The sequence below is a fragment of the Lepus europaeus genome, chromosome 3 (assembly GCF_033115175.1).
Source record: "Lepus europaeus isolate LE1 chromosome 3, mLepTim1.pri, whole genome shotgun sequence".
Taxonomy (NCBI): Eukaryota; Metazoa; Chordata; class Mammalia; order Lagomorpha; family Leporidae; genus Lepus; species Lepus europaeus.
Window position 1 is genome coordinate 39,136,772 of NC_084829.1, and position 18,023 is coordinate 39,154,794.

At 41.2% G+C, this 18,023-nt stretch overlaps 1 protein-coding gene across 2 annotated transcripts in view; it reads left to right on the forward strand.

Annotated features, from left to right (window-relative positions):
* DNAH8 (dynein axonemal heavy chain 8) overlaps positions 1-18,023 on the forward strand; it is a 310,883-nt gene that overhangs the window by 35,600 nt on the left and 257,260 nt on the right. For both annotated transcript variants that reach the window (XM_062187476.1, XM_062187477.1), the window contains exons 8-11: positions 10,245-10,391; positions 13,462-13,659; positions 16,019-16,095; positions 17,485-17,584. In XM_062187476.1, coding sequence (XP_062043460.1) covers positions 10,245-10,391; positions 13,462-13,659; positions 16,019-16,095; positions 17,485-17,584 — 522 coding nt within the window. The remainder of the gene's footprint in view (positions 1-10,244; positions 10,392-13,461; positions 13,660-16,018; positions 16,096-17,484; positions 17,585-18,023) is intronic.

Below are 18,023 nucleotides of genomic sequence, written 5' to 3' on the forward strand. Positions count from 1 at the left end.
GGCCACAGTAGAGAGCTGGACTGGAAGAGGGGCAACCGGGACAGACCTGGCGCCCCAGCTGGGACTAGAAACCAAGGTACCGGCACCGCAGGTGGAGGATTAACCTAGTGAGCTGCGACGCCGGCCTGTGATATGGTTTTTAAAAAGTCTGAAGGAAATGGCTGCAACAGGAAGGCTTAACCTGGAAGTGATTATTGGTCATTTCCACGTGCTTTCTGGTCTTGGTAGAGCCACGGACCTGGCTATGACAGGGAAGTGAAGCCAGAAAGGACACCCCCGCATCCACCCTAACCTTGGGAGCAGTGCACCTGCAGGGCTGGTACTTGCATCATTTATGCCTTGACCTCCGAACTGGAGGATAAGAAGAACTGAAAACAGCAGAACTCTTTGTGCTGTAGACACTCGATCCTCAATTTGGAAGAACCAGGATCATTATGTGGATGTTGGACTTGACCATGTAGCATATAGAGTTGCACAGAGACAGGTCGAAGTAGCTCTTAAAACAATGATTTTAAAACATCATGGAAGACAGCTGGTGAACCAATAAAAGGAAGGGGTAATGATCACTTCCCTTGTATAAATGAAGTTTATGAAATGTCTGACCCTGGAGGAGCTTTTACAGTGCAGACCCTCTGGTTGATAGCTCAGTTACTTCTAAAAGTTAAGCAAAGAGCAATGTCTTTGAAGTATTTCCCTTTGCTGTTTTTTTGTTTTGTTTTGTTTTTGACAGGCAGAGTTAGACAGAGAGAGAGATAGAGAGAAAGGTCTTCCTTCCATTGGTTCACCCCGCAAATGGCCGCTAAGGCCGGCACACTGCACCAATCCAAAGCCAGGAGCCAGGTGCTTTCTCCTGGTCTCCCATGCGGGTGCAGGGCCCAAGCACTTGGACCATCCTCCACTGCACTCCCGGGCCACAGCAGAGAGCTGGACTGGAAGAGGGGCAACCCGGACAGAATCTGGTGCCCCGACTGGGACTAGAACCTGGGGTGCCAGTGCCTCAGGTGGAGGATTAGCCTAGTGAGCTGCGGCGCCGGCCTCGGTTTGCTGTTTGAAAGTAATTTCTCATGGGCAAATTAAGGAAAAGTTCTAGGGGCTGGTGCTGTGGTGTAGGCTAAGCTTCTGCTGGTGGTGCCGACATGTAGGCACTGGGTTATGTCTTGGTTGCTCCTCTACTGATCCAGTTCTCTGCTATGACCTGAGAAAGCAGTGGAAGATGGCCCAAGTGCTTGGGCCCCTGCACCTGCATGGGAGACCTGGAAGAAGCTGTTGGCTCCTGGCTTCGAATGGGCTCAGCTCCGGCTGTTGCAACCAGCATATAGAAGATTTTTCTGTTTCCTTCTCTGTCTGTAACTCTACCTCTCAAATAAATAAATAAAATCTTAAAAACAATTTCTAAAGTCAGTGACATGAAGTCATCATTTTCCCCCTTGCAGTATAAATTATATTCTTGGAAAGAATTTTCTTCTTTTAAGGGGAAAAAAGCATAGCTTTGTGATAAGAGCAAGAAGATTGAAAAACAGAGCAGAGCAACAAGGGCACAAAGGAAAAAGAAGAAATGACTGGAAAAAGAACTTCAGTCAATAATGCATATGACTGTAATACAAGCATAAGGAAATTCAAAGAAGAAAAAGCCAAGAAAGATGCAGAGAAGAAAGCAATAGTGCAGAAGCAAACAGAAGGAGCAAGAAGCTGAACAAAAACAGAGAGAAGCTGAGTTAGAAGCGCTTGGATAGTTATGGAGAAAAAAGAAAAAGCATTGTTGGTGAAGGATAATGGTATTCAGAAAAGAGGCAGTAACAGGGAAAGGCAGACGCTTTGAAATTTGAGGAAGACTGGAATCACTCTCCGCCAATGGGAAGAGGAGATTGAAATGATGGGAGAAGTGGGAAAACTTTGTGATAGGTATGAACTGCTTACAGGGCTTGAAAGAAACAGTCCCCTCCCCTACAAAAGCGGCAGGAGTGGCTGCTCTGGTAAGACAGAAGAAATAAATAAGCAAATGAGAAAACAGAAAGACAAAGCCCAGGATTGCATGTGACAAGTGTGTAAGAATGCCGAGGAGGGGCCGGCGCTGTGGCGTAGAAGGCTAAACCTCCACCTGCAGTGCCAGCATCCCAAATGGGTGCCGGTCCAAGTCCCTGCTACTCCACTTCCAACCCAGCTCCCTGCTGATGCTCCTGGGAAAGCAGCAGAGGATGGCCCAAGTGCTTGGGCCCCTGCACCCACCTGGGAGTCCCAGAAGAAGCTGCTGGCTCTTGACTTCGCCCTACCCCAGCCCCAGCCATTTTGGCCATTTGTGGAGGGAGCCAGCCGATGGAAAATACCTCTCTGTTTCTCTGCCTTTCAAATAAATTAGTTAGTTAAATTTAAAAAGTACACAGAGGAATCAAGTATCAGAGATGGAAATGGCAGTAAGTGTTGGCCAGAAGAGAGTTGTCTGCAATCCCTAATTAAAGCTGTAAGCCTCTTTTCTGCAGAACAAATTCAAGATGGGACACTATTACATGCCTCCCAAAGTCAAGAGAAATTATTGGTAAAAAACAAAGAGTATGCAACAACTTGACCCTGATACAAAAGCTGGAAAACAAAAAGGCCTTTGATAATTTTTAAAAAGAATGTGGCATAGTGCTTCAAACCAGCAACAATACAGCAACTTCAGAGCAATGTGGAAATCCAGACACAGATTCCACCTCCCAGACAACAGAAGAACAGAGGCTTTTGCAGCAAGCTTTGAAATATTTCCAGTAAACACACTTGAAAGATAGCAAGGGAAACAGGAGAAGCAGTGCTTGGCAGAACAAAACAGGACAGTAAGACCCAATGTAAGGAGCTTGTTGAGGTGGAAGGGGCAATAACACGTTCCAGAGCAAGTGCTGAATCCAAGTGGAGCCAAGAAAAGACTTAATGGCAATCTTTGCTGTGTGTGTATTTTAAAAAATAAGAGGTAGGTGTTTGGCACAGCAGTTAACATGCTGTGGGGGATGCCCACATCCTGTATTGGGGTGTCTGGGTTTGAGTCCTGGCTCTGTTCCAGATTGCACCTTCCTGATGATGCATACGCTGGGAGGCAGTAGATGGTGGCTCGAGTAGGTGGATTCCTGCCACCCACGTGGGAGACCAGATTGAGTTCTAGTCCTTACTTAGGCCTGGAGAAGCCTTGCCTGATGTGAGCATTTGGGGGATTGAACCACGAATGGGGGCTTGTCTCTCTCTGTGTCTCTGCTTTTCAATAAGTAAGTCAATACAATAGAACAGGTGATTAATGCTAAGAACACTGTTTCTTGTATCTGTGGCCATTTGTATATCTACTTTCGAGAAGCATCTTTTTAGGTCCTTTTAAAAATCAGATTATTTTCCAGCTATTGTGTTAAGTCCTTTTATGTATCTTGAATAGAGATACCTTGTTAGCTGTGTGTTGGTAAATACTGTCTTGTATTCTGTAGGTTTTATCTTCACTTTGTTGATTGTTTCTTTGGCTGCACAGAGCCTTTCAGTATGATGCAGTCTCATTTGTGCATTTTTGCTTTTGTTGCCTATACCTTTGGCAGCGTTACCCAGACTATTGTCAGGAGCTTTCCTCCTATGTTTTCTTCTAGTAGTTTTATTGTCTCAGGTCTTACATTTAAGTCTTTAATCCACTTTGGGTTGGTTTTGTATATCCTGTGAGACGCAAGGATCTAATTTAATTCTTCTGTATGTGGATATCCAGTTTTCCCAGTGGAGTTTATCAAAGAGACTGACCTTTCCCCATTGTATGTTCTTGGAACCTTTGCCAAAGATGATTTGACTGTAGTGCACGCAATTATTTCTGGACTCTGTATTATGTTCTGTGGGCCTATGTATCTGTTTTTACACCAGTACTTTTTTGATAATACCTTTGTAGTATATTTTGAAACCAGACATTGTGATGCCTCCAACTTTGCAAACTGAAACCACAATGAGATATTAGTTCCCACTTGTTAGACTGACTACTATAAAAAAGACAAAAGATAAGTACTGGCAGGCATGTGGAGAAAAGGAAACACTTGTATACTGTTGGTGGAGATGCAAATTAGTATAGCCATCATGGAAACAGTATGGAAATTCCTAAAAAAAAAAAAAAAAAAAGAACTGCTGTATGATCTAGCAGCATCACTTCTGGATGTACATCCAAATGAGATGGAATCAGTATCTCAAAGAGATATCGGCATTCTCATGTTCATTGCAGCATTATTTGTAGCAGCCAAGATATATGGGAACAACCTAAGTGTCTATTGCCAGATGAATGAATAAAGAAAACACACAATGGGATAGTATCTAGCCTTAAACAAGGAAATCTTATTTGTGACAACATGAATGACTTGGAGAACACTGTGTTAAACGAAATGAGCCAGACACAGGAAGTCAAATACTGTGTCATCTCACTTAGATTTGGCATCTAGAAAAGTCATTCTAAGAAGCAGAGAGTAGGATGGTGGTTACCAGGGGCTGGCAGGTGGAAGTTGAAAGTTTCAGGATTTCAGATATGCAGGATGAGTAAGTTCTGGAGATCTAATGTACAGCATGGTAATTTAAGTAATGGCAACTTATTATTTTTGTTAAAGATTTTATTTATTTACTTGAAAGTCAGAGTTACACAGAGAGAGGGAGAGGCAGAGAGAGAGAGGTCTTCCATCTGCTGGTTCACTCCCCAGTTGGATGCAGCGGCCGGAGCGGTGCTGATCCGAAGCCAGGAGCTAGTAGTTTCCTCCTGGCCTCTCACATGGGTGCATGGTCCCAAGGACCTGGGCCACTTTCCTCTGCTTTCCCAGGGAATAGCAGGGAGCTGGATTGGAAGTGGAGCAGCCAGGATACGAACCGGTGCCCATATGGGATGCCTGCACTGCAGGCGGTGGTTTTACCCGCTATGCCACAGCGCCAGCCCCAACAGCAACTTATTGTATCCTTAAAATTTGGTAAGAGAGTTATTCTTAATTGTCCTCAGACTCAAACAATAACTATGTAAGGTGATGGATATACTAATTAGCTTGATTTTGATAAACATTTCACAATGTATACATGTAACAAAATATTATGTTGTATACTTTGAATGCACACAGTTTTTCTTTGTCAGTTAAACTTCCTGAATAAGCTGGAAAATAGTAAATCTGAAAATATTGTACAAAAACCCCAAATCTGATAGAACTCATATGTTAGCTCTTTGTGGGAAGATTCCTAAGTTCATGCTTCTCTTTTTCACATAATTAAAATGTTCTAATTGTAGTAAAATATGCAAAATATAATGTTTATAATTTTTACCATTAAAATATATTTTTATTTATTTGAGAGAGGAAGAGTGAGAGTGAGCGATAGAAAGAGAGTGAGCTGTGAGCTCCATCTACTGGTTTACTCTCCAAATGCCTACAGAAGCTGGCTTGGGCAGGGGCTGAAGCCAGGAGCTGGGAACTCAATCCGGGTCTCCTACGTGGGTGGTAGGGACCTGGCCACCCCATCGCCTGCTGCTGCCTCTCCATCTCACCTGGCAGCTGGAATTGGGACTGGGGCTTGGACTCAATCCTGGGCACTCTGATAAGGCATGTGGGTATCTCAACCAGGATGTTAACTGCCATACCAAATGCTTGCCTCTCATTAAAAAAAATATTATTTGAGAGCCAGAGAGAGGAAGAGAGAGGCAGACATATAGCATCCACATACACTGGATAACTTCTCAAATACCTACTGCAGCTGCCTGGGGCAGATGTTGGGAGCTAGAAACTTAATCCAGACTTCCCGTGGGGGGAGGAACTCAGTTGCTTGGGCCATCACTGCTGGCTTCGACATTAGCAAGAAGCTAGAGTCAGGAGCTGGAGCTGAGTATTGAGCCCAGGTGCCCTGATGTGAGATGGGGCTTCTTAACTGCTAGGGTAAGTGCTCGCCCCCATGTTAACCATTTTGAAGTGTGCAGTGGCATTAAGTGTATGTATAGTGCTTTGCAGCCATCACCATTATCTATTCCCAGAACTTTTTGTCATCTGAAACCAGAACTCTGCTCCCATTAAGTAATAATTCTCCAAACTCTTCCCTCTCTGTCCTTGGTAACCTGCATTCTGTTTTCTGTCAGTATGAATTTTCCTATTCTGGGAACCTTGTGTAGGCGGAATCATATAGTATTTGCCCTTTTATGTCTGTTTACTCCATTTAGCATAATGTTCTCCAAGTTCATGCATGTTGGGCATGTATGACAATTTCAATTATTTTTTATAGCTGAGTAATATTTCATTCTATTCTACGTATAGATAGCATTTAATAAAAAAACCATTAACCTCTTGGTGGACATTTGAATTGTTACTGTCTTTTGCTTATTGTGAAAAATGCTACTATAGACTGTGTGAGTCCTTGCTTTAGTTTTTTTTTGGGTGTGTATCTAGAAGTGGAACTGCTGGACAATGTGGCAATTGTATGTTTAACTTGAGGAACTACTAAAGTGTTTTTTGTTTTTAAGATTTATTTTATTTATTTTGAAAGACAGAATTAACAGAGAGAGGGGGAGAGACAGAGAGATGTCTTCCATCTTCTGGTTCACTCCCCAAGTGGCCACCATGGCCAAGGCTGGGCCAGGTTGAAGCTGGGAGCCAGGAGCTTCTTCCAGGTCTTCCACATGGATGGCAGGGGCTCAAGGACTTGGGCTACCCTCTTCTGCTTTCCCAGGCACATTAGCAGGAAGCCAGATTAGAAGTGGAGCAGCTAGGACTTGAACCAGCTCCCATATGAGATGGTGGTGCTGCAGGCAATAGTTTTACCTGCTATCTCACATGCCGGCCCTTGCCAAAATGTTTCCCGCGGTGATTGCACCACTGTACATTATCATTAACATTAAAAAATATTATCCACCCTAATATGTATGAACTGGTACCTCATTGTGGTTTTGATTTGTATTACCCTAGTGGCTAGTGATGGTTGAACATCTTGTGCTTGTTGGCTATTTGTGTATCATTGGAGTAATGTCTACTGAAGTTCTCTACTCATTTTTGAATTGGAATTTTTTTGTTGCTGTTGAGTATAGGAAATCCTTATATATTCTGAATATTAATCGTTTATCATATATTATTTACAAATATATTACTACTCATTTAAAAACTCATTATTTGACTATTTCTTTTTTTAGATTTATTTATTTATTTGAAAGGCAGAGTTACACACAGAGAGAAGGAGAGGCAGAGAGAGAGAGAAGGAGAGAGAGAGAGAGAGAGAAGGAGAGAGAGAGAGAGAAGGAGAGAGAGAGATGGAGAGAGAGAGAGAGAGAGAGAGAGGTCTTCTGTCCGCTGGTTCACTCCCTAGATGGCCAAAACAGCTGGAGCTGTGCTGATCTGAAACCAGGAGCCAGGAACTTCTTCCTGGTCTCCCACGTGGGTGCAGGGACCCAAGGACTTGGGCCATCTTCTACTGCTTTCCCAGGCCATAGCAGAGAGCTGGATCGTAAGTGGAGCAGCCGGGACTAGAACCAGTGCCCATATGGGATTGCCGGCACTGCAGGTGGCGGCTTTACTTGCTATGCCACAGCACCAGCCTCTGCCTATTTCTTGAACCGATTTTGGTGGGTTTATTAATTTCAGAAATTTCTCCAACTTATCTGAAATTTATAATTTATTGGTATAATGTTGATAATACTCTTACTAATCATTTCCTTATTATATAATATATCCCCACATTTATTAATATTGTTTCTTTATTTTTAAGATTTATTTTTATTTTACTTGAAAGACAGAGTTTACAGAAAGAAAGGAGACAGAGAGATCTTCCATTTATTGGTTCACTACCCAAATGGCTGAAGCCAGGAGCCAGGAGCTTCTTCCAGGTTTCCCATGTGTATGCAGAAGTCCAAGAACCTTGGGCCATCTTCTGCTGATTTCCCAGGCACATTAGCAGGGAGCTGGATTGAAAGTGGAGCAGTGAGGACTCGAACCAAGGCCCATATGGGGTGCCAGTGTTGCAGGCAGGGGCTTAACCCACTACACCACAGTGCTGGCCCCTGTTTATCTTTTCACTACTGTTTTCTTAATCACTCTTGCTTAAACCTTCCCAAGATTCAAAATAACTCATCATTTTTCTAGGAGTTTCTTACTTCAACACATCTTTTTTATTATTTTTTTGCTGAATTCTGTATTTCCTTTTATACTTTCTCCAAGGTTTATTTTGAAATCACCCCCCCCCAATTTACCAATTGACAGGAACCAGAATTCTTCATGTAATATTCAACAATTTAGTCTCATAATTCTTTAATATCCTCAAGGTTTCCAACCATTTTCTGATTAAATTAGAAATGGTTGGCTTGATTTTCTGAATTATAGTTCAATGTGGTTTCTATTGCATCTAAATTTTTTCAGGAAAATTTATTATATAATTTTTAGGAACGATTTTCAGATGAGTTGGAAGAAATCGTAATAATTGTTATTCAGGATCTCATCTGTCCAATGGGGAGAGATTGGTTGGTAAAGAGGAAGCAATACAAAGGAATTCCTGTTGGATGGTAATTCCACAAGGGTAGGATCTTACTGGTATTTGTAGCATCTCAGGAAGTTACTACACATGGTAGACACTGATCAACAATTACTGAATGAGTGAAAACTAATCAGGGACCTTGAAGTGTACATTTCTGTTGCCTTGGAGACCAAATTAGAGGAGAAAATGTGTGTCATAATTAGAAGTAGGTACAAAACCAATTTTTCTCAAATCTGCATATTTATTGGAATCACCTGGGGAACTTGTTAGACGTACAGATTTCTAAGTCCCCTCCTAGAAATTCAGGTTTAGTGGCTATGCTTGGTAGAATAATGGCAGCCCTAAGGACGCCTTTGTTTTTTATCTCCAGAACTTGTCAGTATATTATGTTAACATGGCAAGAGGCAATTCAAGTTGCAGGTGGAATTAAGATTGCTAATCTGACTTTGATATGGGGATTATCCAAGTGTCTTGATCTGGGGAAGAGGGAGGTGGAAGTGTCAGCAGGATGTTATCCTAAGAATTGGACTGGCTGTTGGTAGCTTTGAAAAAGTTTAACATTAGGAGTGACTGCTCGGCACAGTGGTTAAGATGCCACTAGAGACATCCACGTCCTACGTAAGAGTGCCTGGGTTTCAGTCCTGGCTGTACCTCCAGTTACAGCTTCCTGGTAATAAAGACCCTAGGAGGCAGCAGGTGGTAGCTTAAGTAGTTGGGTGTCTACCACCACATGAGAGACTCAGAATGGGTTCCAGGCTCCCAGGTTTGGCCTGACCCAGGGTGAATCAGTGGGTAGATCTCTCTCTGTGTCTCTGTCTCTTTGCCTTTCAAATAAAAAAAAATAGAAAAGTAAAAAAAAATTAATATCAAAAATGTAGTTTGGTTTTTAGGAAATGTTTGCGAGACATCCGAAGTCCTAGGGACCTTAGCATCTTTTTGTTTCTAACAAGTTCACTGGGCAGTGCTATAGCTGTGGGCACATGTGCGCTCAGCAGTGCCTTTACACTCACTTTCTGGGGAATTAATGGTTGGGTAATTGCAGTCTTTAATGTTTTACATGCCTGTACAGACGAATGCTGATTGAAAGATGGATGCCGCCTGAGTAGAGGTGTGTCGATAGATACTGTCTGAACCTCTTTGAAGTTCTAATTAGCCATGAAAATGTAAAAACAGATAATAAATGATCATACTCTGATGTAAGATGAGAGGTAAAAGAAGTTAGTGAGGATGAAGAAGGTGAAAATGTGATGTATATGAAGAAAAACTTGGGGCTGGCACTGTGGCGTAGCAGGTAAAGCCGCTGCCTGCAGTGCTGGCATCCCATATATTTGTTGGTTCGCGTACCGGCTGTTCTACTTGTAATCCAGCTCTCTGCTATGGCCTGGGAAAGCAGTGGAAGATGGCCCAAGTCCCTGGGCCCCTGCACCTGTGTGGGAGACCTGGAAGAAGCTCCTGGCCCCTGGCTTTGGATGGACGCAGCTCCGGCCATTGCAGCCAACTGGGGAGTGAACCTGCAGATGGAAGAACTCTCTTTCTCTCTGTGTGTCTCTGCCTCTCTGTAACTATTTCAAATAAATAAATAAATCTTTAAAAAAAGAAAAGAAAAACTATATTGATTTTGACATATCTCTAATATGTAGCAAGAAAATTTGAATTTTTATTCTTTACAGCAACAAAGCACCTTCTTCGAGGCTGGTGTTCAGTTCTGAAGTTAGAATTTTTGAATTCTTGACTCCTGAACAAACATCTCATTGCCCTTCCTCTCTCTTCTTTTAATTTTCTCATAGGATTGCATTTTCCTGTTCAAGGAATATCAATCATCTTTTCACAAAACAAGGAAACAGATTTTAGAATCCTCAGGAGAAAAATCTTTCGAGGTTTCAGAAATGTACATATTTGGGAAATTCGAAGCTTTCTGTAAAAGACTGGAGAAGGTAAGCATTGGGCAGTCAGAGCCCCCTGCCCCAAATCAGGCCTTTTTGGTTATTTCATACTTGATGTAGTGCATCGAGCATCGTTCCAGGTCTCTTGTCCCACTGTTGATGTGACTCGTCTGATTAAATTACTCACAGATCACTGCGTTTCATTACAGCTTACTTTCACATCCCTGATTACTCCCACTGCCAGTCATTCAGAAGCTCTTGCAGACTTTTATCTTTTGCAAAGGCCTCAATTCTACTTCCACCTGTGGAGCGGGAACTTAAAAGCCTTTGCAATCTTAGCTATTATATTAGGCTGAGATAAAGTGTGAGATGAAATACCTTCAGTACCTGGCAGGACCCTGTCATTGTGGAATATCCGGAGGGATAGGCCCTTTTCTTTCTGGGCCAGTATGTATGGTTTATACATAAACATTGTACAGGTTGCACCTTTGCCCAGCAGGCATGGGTTAGAAACTTCTGCACCTCTGGGCGATTTATTAGGACTGGACAGGGGGGGGTGGTTTATATTGTTTCAGGGGCTGTAGTGCAGCTCATACCCAGTAGCTTCTTGGAGTCAGCCTTTGGGAACTCTATGGATATATCATTTAGTCATTCTCAACCCCTCCCCCATCTTCCTGACCCATTTTTTCAAATCCATAAGTCCTGGACGTATTTAGGATCCTATTCATGATTGGTTGGAAAGTGGTGAGGGTATTGCTATGTTGAAGGGCATTTCCTAGATATGTCTGGAACTCATTTTTAACTTGCAGCCTCCTGATCCAGCGATGACAGTTAAGTATGGGTGATGAAGAAAAACGAATTACTGTGTGGAGCCCTTTACATATACTTCTAGGGGGCTGGTTTTGTTTGTTTATTTAACAGCTTGTTTGATGTCATACAATTTACCTACTGAAGCTGTTCAGTTCCAGGGCAGGCATTTGTCCTAGTGGTTAAGATGCTGGTTGGAGAACCTTCATCTCGTATAGGAGGAATGTATGCGTTTGAGTCCCAGCTCCACTCCTGGTTCCAGCTTCCTGCTCATGCACACCTGGGAGGCAGCAGGTGGTGGCTCAAGCAGTTGGGTCCCTGCCACCCACATAGGAGACCTGGATTGAGTTCTTAGCTCCCGGCTTCGGTGTGGCCCCGTCTCACCATTACAGGCTTTTATAGTGAACCAATGAATAGGAGATTTCTCTCTCTGTCTCTCTGCCTCACTAAATAAATGCACGAATAAGTAAAGTGTATGATTCATTTTTTAGTGTTTCCATAGGGTTATACAACCATTACCAGGGTTTAAATTTGAAACATGTTCATTCCCACTAAAAATGAAGACATTTCTAGGGTATCAGCATTAGACACTTGTTTTTTGGGAGGTGGAGACTTGGTGGTACATTGTTAGTTTGTATTAAAGAGGACGAATTAAGGTTGTACAGTAGTCTCAGCAGCTTGTTCTTCTTGTAAATGTAAATTTTGGTGCATACTGAAGTTTCCCAGAGCCCCGTCTTTAGTTTTATTCTCTTGTCACCCTGAACTTTTGGGAGAGAAAAGAGGTGGGGTGGGGGACCTAAATGGCTGGAGGGAGAATTAAGGCCCTGGAGCTGGGAGGTGAGGTAGGTAGGGCTATCCTCATGATGACACAGAGAGGGGGGAATCCAAGCAAGTTGAAAGCTAAAAGGGGAAGCTAGGCTGTGACCTGGAGAAGGGATTATAAATTGGTTGTTAGTACTAAGGGGTCAAAAACTAGTAGAGAAAAAGGTGGTGAAAAAGCCAAATCGAGGGTAAGCCAGCAGGAGTGTGGTCTTTGGTCACCACATCTGATGTTATGTTGCTGCTGTGTTGTGTGGGGCTGGAGGGCGCACTGGCTGTGTGTGAAGGGGAATTAGTGAGACCAACCACTGTCTCTGCTCTTAGATGACCCCTCATTCAACCCAGGGCTAGAGGGTGTGTCGGTGACAGCAATATCATCCCAGCCTCAGACTGTTGGAGCAAGGGAGTGAGATAAAGGGTCAAGAACAGAGTCTTAGCAAACTGCTTAGCAAATTGCTGGTCCTTTGGAGTTCTTCCCTTTGTTTTTACTTTTAAAAGCAGTTGAGTGGAGTAAATATGTTAGGTGGAGACTCAGATACTTTCTGTATTTACATAGTACACACACAGTGTGCTTGAGCTGGCTCCTAGGACACAACGGTATATGGAAATACTGGAGTTAAAAACCACATTTACTCTGAAAATGATCCTCTGGGTTGACATGGGCAGGGACTTTATGTAAGCTCTGCTGGCCGTGTAGGAAGACCAGTCGTGTTGTCTTCTTGGTGTGTAGTAGGTGAAGGAATCCCTGAAAACAGGTTTATTCCCTTTCTGACCATTGGACAAATGGGTGAGCCCTGGAGAGCTTTGAGCATTGTTGTCTAAAGCAGGAATCAGAACGAGGAATCCCTGAAGGTTAAGGGACTGAATGGCATGTGGACACATAAGAGATTTGTTTCCTGTGAGGTAGGTGGTGGTGGTGCACTGAGGTGGAGGCAGCCCATTAGGAGGCTTTCCCAGGGCTCTTCAGGAACCAGAAGAGATTGCTGTCATTCTATAGGCTTTTGGGGCCAGTCCTTTACCTGAATGAAGGTGCCAAAGAGAACACAGGTGGATTTATGCTAAGGTTATACATATCAGAACTGTGGTGAGGACCAACAACAATGGTAGAGCTTTTGAACCCAGTGATCCAGTGAAATGATCTTCAGAAGATACTCAAGAATAAAATGATGAAGCCATTTAGCCATGTTCCCATAACAACTCCTGGCCCCAAAGACAAAGTGATGAAATTCTAGAATAAAATGAAAGTTGTGAACTCTCTCTAGAGTTGATAGAATATCATCTGTCTCAAATAAGCTAAGAGAAGTGATGGTTGGTGACAGCGATTTATCTTCTGTTTTATCTCTTCCGGTTGGTTTTAGCTAAATGATTCCAGGTTATTGAAATTGTTTTCTGGTTATTGGTTTGTTGTCTTAATCAATGATTCATTAACAGCTTGTTCTAGGAAAAGGGCATAATATCTCATTTTAAAAAATAAAGCCATACTTCTCTTTTTAAGATTACAGAGATGATAACTGTTGTGCAAACATATTCAGCCTTGAGTAATTCTACAATAGAAGGAATAGATATTTTGGCAATAAAATTCAAAAATATTTATCAAGGGGTTAAGAAAAAACAATATGACATTCTGGATCCAAGAAGGACGGAATTTGACAAAGATTTCATAGAATTCATGACAAAAATCAATGGTTTAGAGGTAAGTAATCCTATGGACTGTTACTTTAAAGCTGAAAAGTAGGGGCCAGCATGCCATATGGGTGCCAGCTCATGTCCTGGCTGCTCCATACTTCAGATCCAGCTCCTTGCTAATGTAGCTGGGAAAGCAGTGGAAGATGGCCTAAGGGCTTGGACCCCTGCACCCATGTGGGAAACCTAGGAGAAGTTCTTGGCTCCTGGCTTTAGCCTGGCCCAGCCCCAACAGTTTAAGCCATCTGGGGAATGAAGCAGCAAATGGAAGATCTCTCTTTCTTTTCTTCTTTCTCTCTGTAACTCTGCCTTCCAAATAAATCAATAAATCTTTAAAAAAAAAAAGATGAAAAGTAATGTCTAATACCATTGTAAATATTCACATATAGTAAATGTTCACATACTTATTGTTTATTTTTAATTATTCTTGCAAATCGATAAACAATGTTTGCAGTGTGAACAACTTTTAAACTAGTGCACAAAATATGTTCCATCATTTTTAAAATGAAAAATGAGCATATCCAACAAAAGATGGTATTGAATAACCAATGCCCAAAGGGCTATTGTAGCTAGGGTTCATTTTTAATTTACATTAAAATTTGTTTTCGATTTTTGTTGTGCAAAGAGCCAATGTCATTTTTCCAGTCTAAGAGAGAATTTGTAACCATTATTCTTTGTCCTAAGTGTGAACAGATTGGAAAGATGGATCACTCTCTGTTTGGCCCAATGTATAGCCCCTAAGAGGCCCTCATGTCCTGTGTGTTACAGGTTTAGGGACCCCAGAGGTATGAAGGGTAGCCAGGCAGTGTGTCAGATGAGGCTGTGGCGTCTTTCTCTCTCACCTTGTGGGCTTGTATGATCTCAGTTACTCTCTTATTGAAAACTGTTATTAACCCCAGCTTAGCTTCAGGGAATGGTCTCCTTTTTGCTACAAAATGTTCTGGAAATCAAGGAAGGGACAAGCACATACTTTACACCTTTTGAGTCTGAAATTCTTGCTATGAAAGTGAGAAAAAAATCACATTTTCCTTCACTTACTTCAAAATACTTTCAAAACTATACTTTATATAATCTGGGAAATATAAATAAGGAAGTTCCAAAATCCTATACTCTAACAGTATCAGTATTTGTTTTTGGTGTAGATTTCCCTTCATCTTTTTGAAAGTTAACCTCTTTGATATTAAGATACATTTTAGTTATTCCTTTTAGCGTTTGGCTAGTTGGGTAGGGTGCAGTTTGCTTCCAAAATGCTTTGGGAGTTAAATATTGATGGAAATGAGCATTAAAAAAAAACCTTGTTATCTCCAACATTATTTTTATGATTTATTTCATAAAAATTGAGGCAGGCATTTGGTCTAGTGGTTAAGATGCCACTAGGGATGCCTGTATCCTGTATTGGAATGACTAGGTTGGAGTCCTGTCTCTACTTCTGATTCCATCTTCTTGCTAAGGTGCACCCTAAGAGACAGTGGATGATGGCTCAAGTGCTTGGGTCCCTGCCACCCACATGGAACACCCAGATGGAGTTCATGGTTCTTGGTTTCAGCCTAGTCCAGCCCTGGCTGTTATAGTCATTTGGAGAATGAACCAACAGTTGGGAAATTTCTCTCTTTTTCAAAAAAATAAATAAATTAAAAAAATAAACAATTTAAATTGTAAAAAGAGTAAGAAAGCATTAAAATAAACATTATATGGCATAAAGACTTTGTTGTGGTCTTAGATACAAATTTTAGCCTTCAGTGAATTTATGGCCCATACTAACCATTTGATGGTTACATAATTTGCTTGAGGTGTCAGTTTTAATTTCCTTCCTTTCCAATGATTGATTCATGGGTGTTCATGTAAAGTAATTTGCAAAAGTGATGCCTTCCCATCTTTTGGGTACCACAAGTTTAGAGTTCACTGCTATGTTTGGAGTCTTGGAAGAACATCTTCTGCTTCTTACTCCTCCTCAGATTTTTCAGAGCTGCAGTGATGTCAAATAAATATTAAACTGCAAATGTAAGCCTAATAGGATATTGTAATTTTTCTAGTAACCACACGAATAAAAGTAAAAGCAGATGGAATTGATTTTAATAATATACTTTATCCCTATCTATTCAAAATGTTACTAGCATAAAAATCATTAATGAAATATTTTACATTTTTTTGTACTAAGTCTTTGAAATCTAGTTTGTATTTTATACTTACAAACATCTCACTTCCAAGGAATGGCCCATCTGACCAGGGACCACCATACCAGACAGTGCGATTCTAGATGCTTATGTGGTAGATGTGTTTGAGTTTGTTTTGATTGTGTAGAACTAATTATTGTTAAAAAACAAATCTCCTTAGTACTCAAATTGTTTAAATGTTAATATTTTATTTAGGTACAAATACAGGCATTTATGAACAGTACTTTTGGAAAAATATTATCTTCTCAGCAGGCTCTCCAGTTGCTTCAAAGGTATTTATAGTACCCTAAGTCTGCTTGTTTCTAGGTGAGGTAGCCTTGTATCTGAAAATACAGTTTCAAATAAGATGTTCTTGGAAGTTTCTCCCATAACATTAAACTCTCCTAAATAGATTGGTAAACATTTGAAATAAGTATGATTTTTTTTTCTTTGTAACTGGAAGTCTTTCAGTAAGAAAATGAAATTATTTCACATGATTTTCCCCTTCAGCTATGTCATATCCTTAGATTAGTTTCATATGTGTTTATTGGAAAGGAAACAAATAATGTTTAATTCTACATACTGAAAGAATTTCCAGAAATGAGATTTTGTAAGAATAGTAGATCCTAGCGATTTCCATTTTCCCTCCTGAGGACTCCTGTGTCTTCTTTTTAAAAATTTTATTGCATATATTTAAAGGGTACATGATGTTTTGATGAACATAGTGAAATGATTTCCATAAACAAGCCAATTAAAATATTAGTTATCTCACGTACTTACTCCCTCTTTTATTTGTGGCAAGAGCTCTTAACATCTCGCCTTCCATTTTTCTTTCCCTCTATTCCTGATGGCAGCATGCCCCTTGGGGCAGGGTGTTCTCAAACAGAGGGTGAATTGGACTAGAGGCTTCCGGTTCAGGGAGGGCCTAAGTCTCACATCAAGGACCCTTTAGGAATTCTTACATGATGTCCAGTGGGTCTGGGTGTGGGTCTGGTTTTGCACCACATCCATATCTCTGTGATAATGGTTCATACCCTGAGAGACCATCTTAAGAGTCAGTGCAGACGTAAATGATGTTGATGAGTGAGAGCGCTGCATAGTTGGTACCATTGGCGACTTCTCTGTTTCCTTTTGTCTCTCTTTTTACCTGTAATACACTGATGTCAGTTCAGTTATCAGAACGTAATGGTTTTTGTTCTTCCTGTGTGTCCCTTAGTCACTAAGTAGAAGTGACATTGTCTAACAGTCATTTTGATTATGGTTATTTGGAATTATGTGAGCATCGACGTTGGCAGAGGCACCTCCAGTGTATTCTCCTCCATCTTTGCTAAGCCAACTCCCTACTCATTTCTTTAATCTCCATTTAAACATCATTCTTTCGGGAAAGTCTGTCTTGACTTCCCAGAGTTGGCTGGGTTCCTCTGTTACAGGCATTCCCAGCACCTCACCATGTAAGTAATGACTTGTAACTCTTGGCTGATAGCTGTGTTTTTCATAAGATAACTGTAAACTCCAGGAGGGCTGAGACCACACCTGTCCTATTCATCACTCACTGTGTATCCTGGGACAATGGATGAAACCTGGTTTGAATATTTGTCAAATGAGTGCATAGATATTTAGAACTCTGGAGCATTTTAAGTATATTTCTGATTTGCTTTTTAATTAGCTTCAATTACTTGCAGGTTTCAGAAGCTGAACATTCCTTGTCTTCAGTTAGAAATCAACCACACAATTGAGCGAATTCTTCAATGTTACGTGGCTGAACTTGAAGCTACTAAGAAGGCAAGTATCATCTTTATTCACAGGACAGGATGTTAGTACAAAAGGAAACAAATCTGAAAGTATGTGCCATCATTCTTTGGTACCAAGTTTTTCGGAATGATCCTTTTCCTGATAAACATTTTGGATGCTCCTTGTATACATGGGAAGGTGCAGACAGGTGTGTCACTGGATAGCCAGTTGACACCTCTTTGCTTTTAAGAACTATTTTTGCTACAGTATTCAGGTGTGTGCATAGCAAAGCCTGTTTGAATTAATAATTTTGCATACAGAAATAGGGGCTCTGGAGAATATTGTGAGAGATATAATGTAGCTTTGTGTTCCCTCTTAACTGCTTCCTTAAAACTTGGGAAAAGGACAGGAAAAAAAAACACATAATAGGAAATAAAGGTGAAAAGAGAACTAAGTGTTATATATTGTAAAAATCATCATTTCTGAGCCT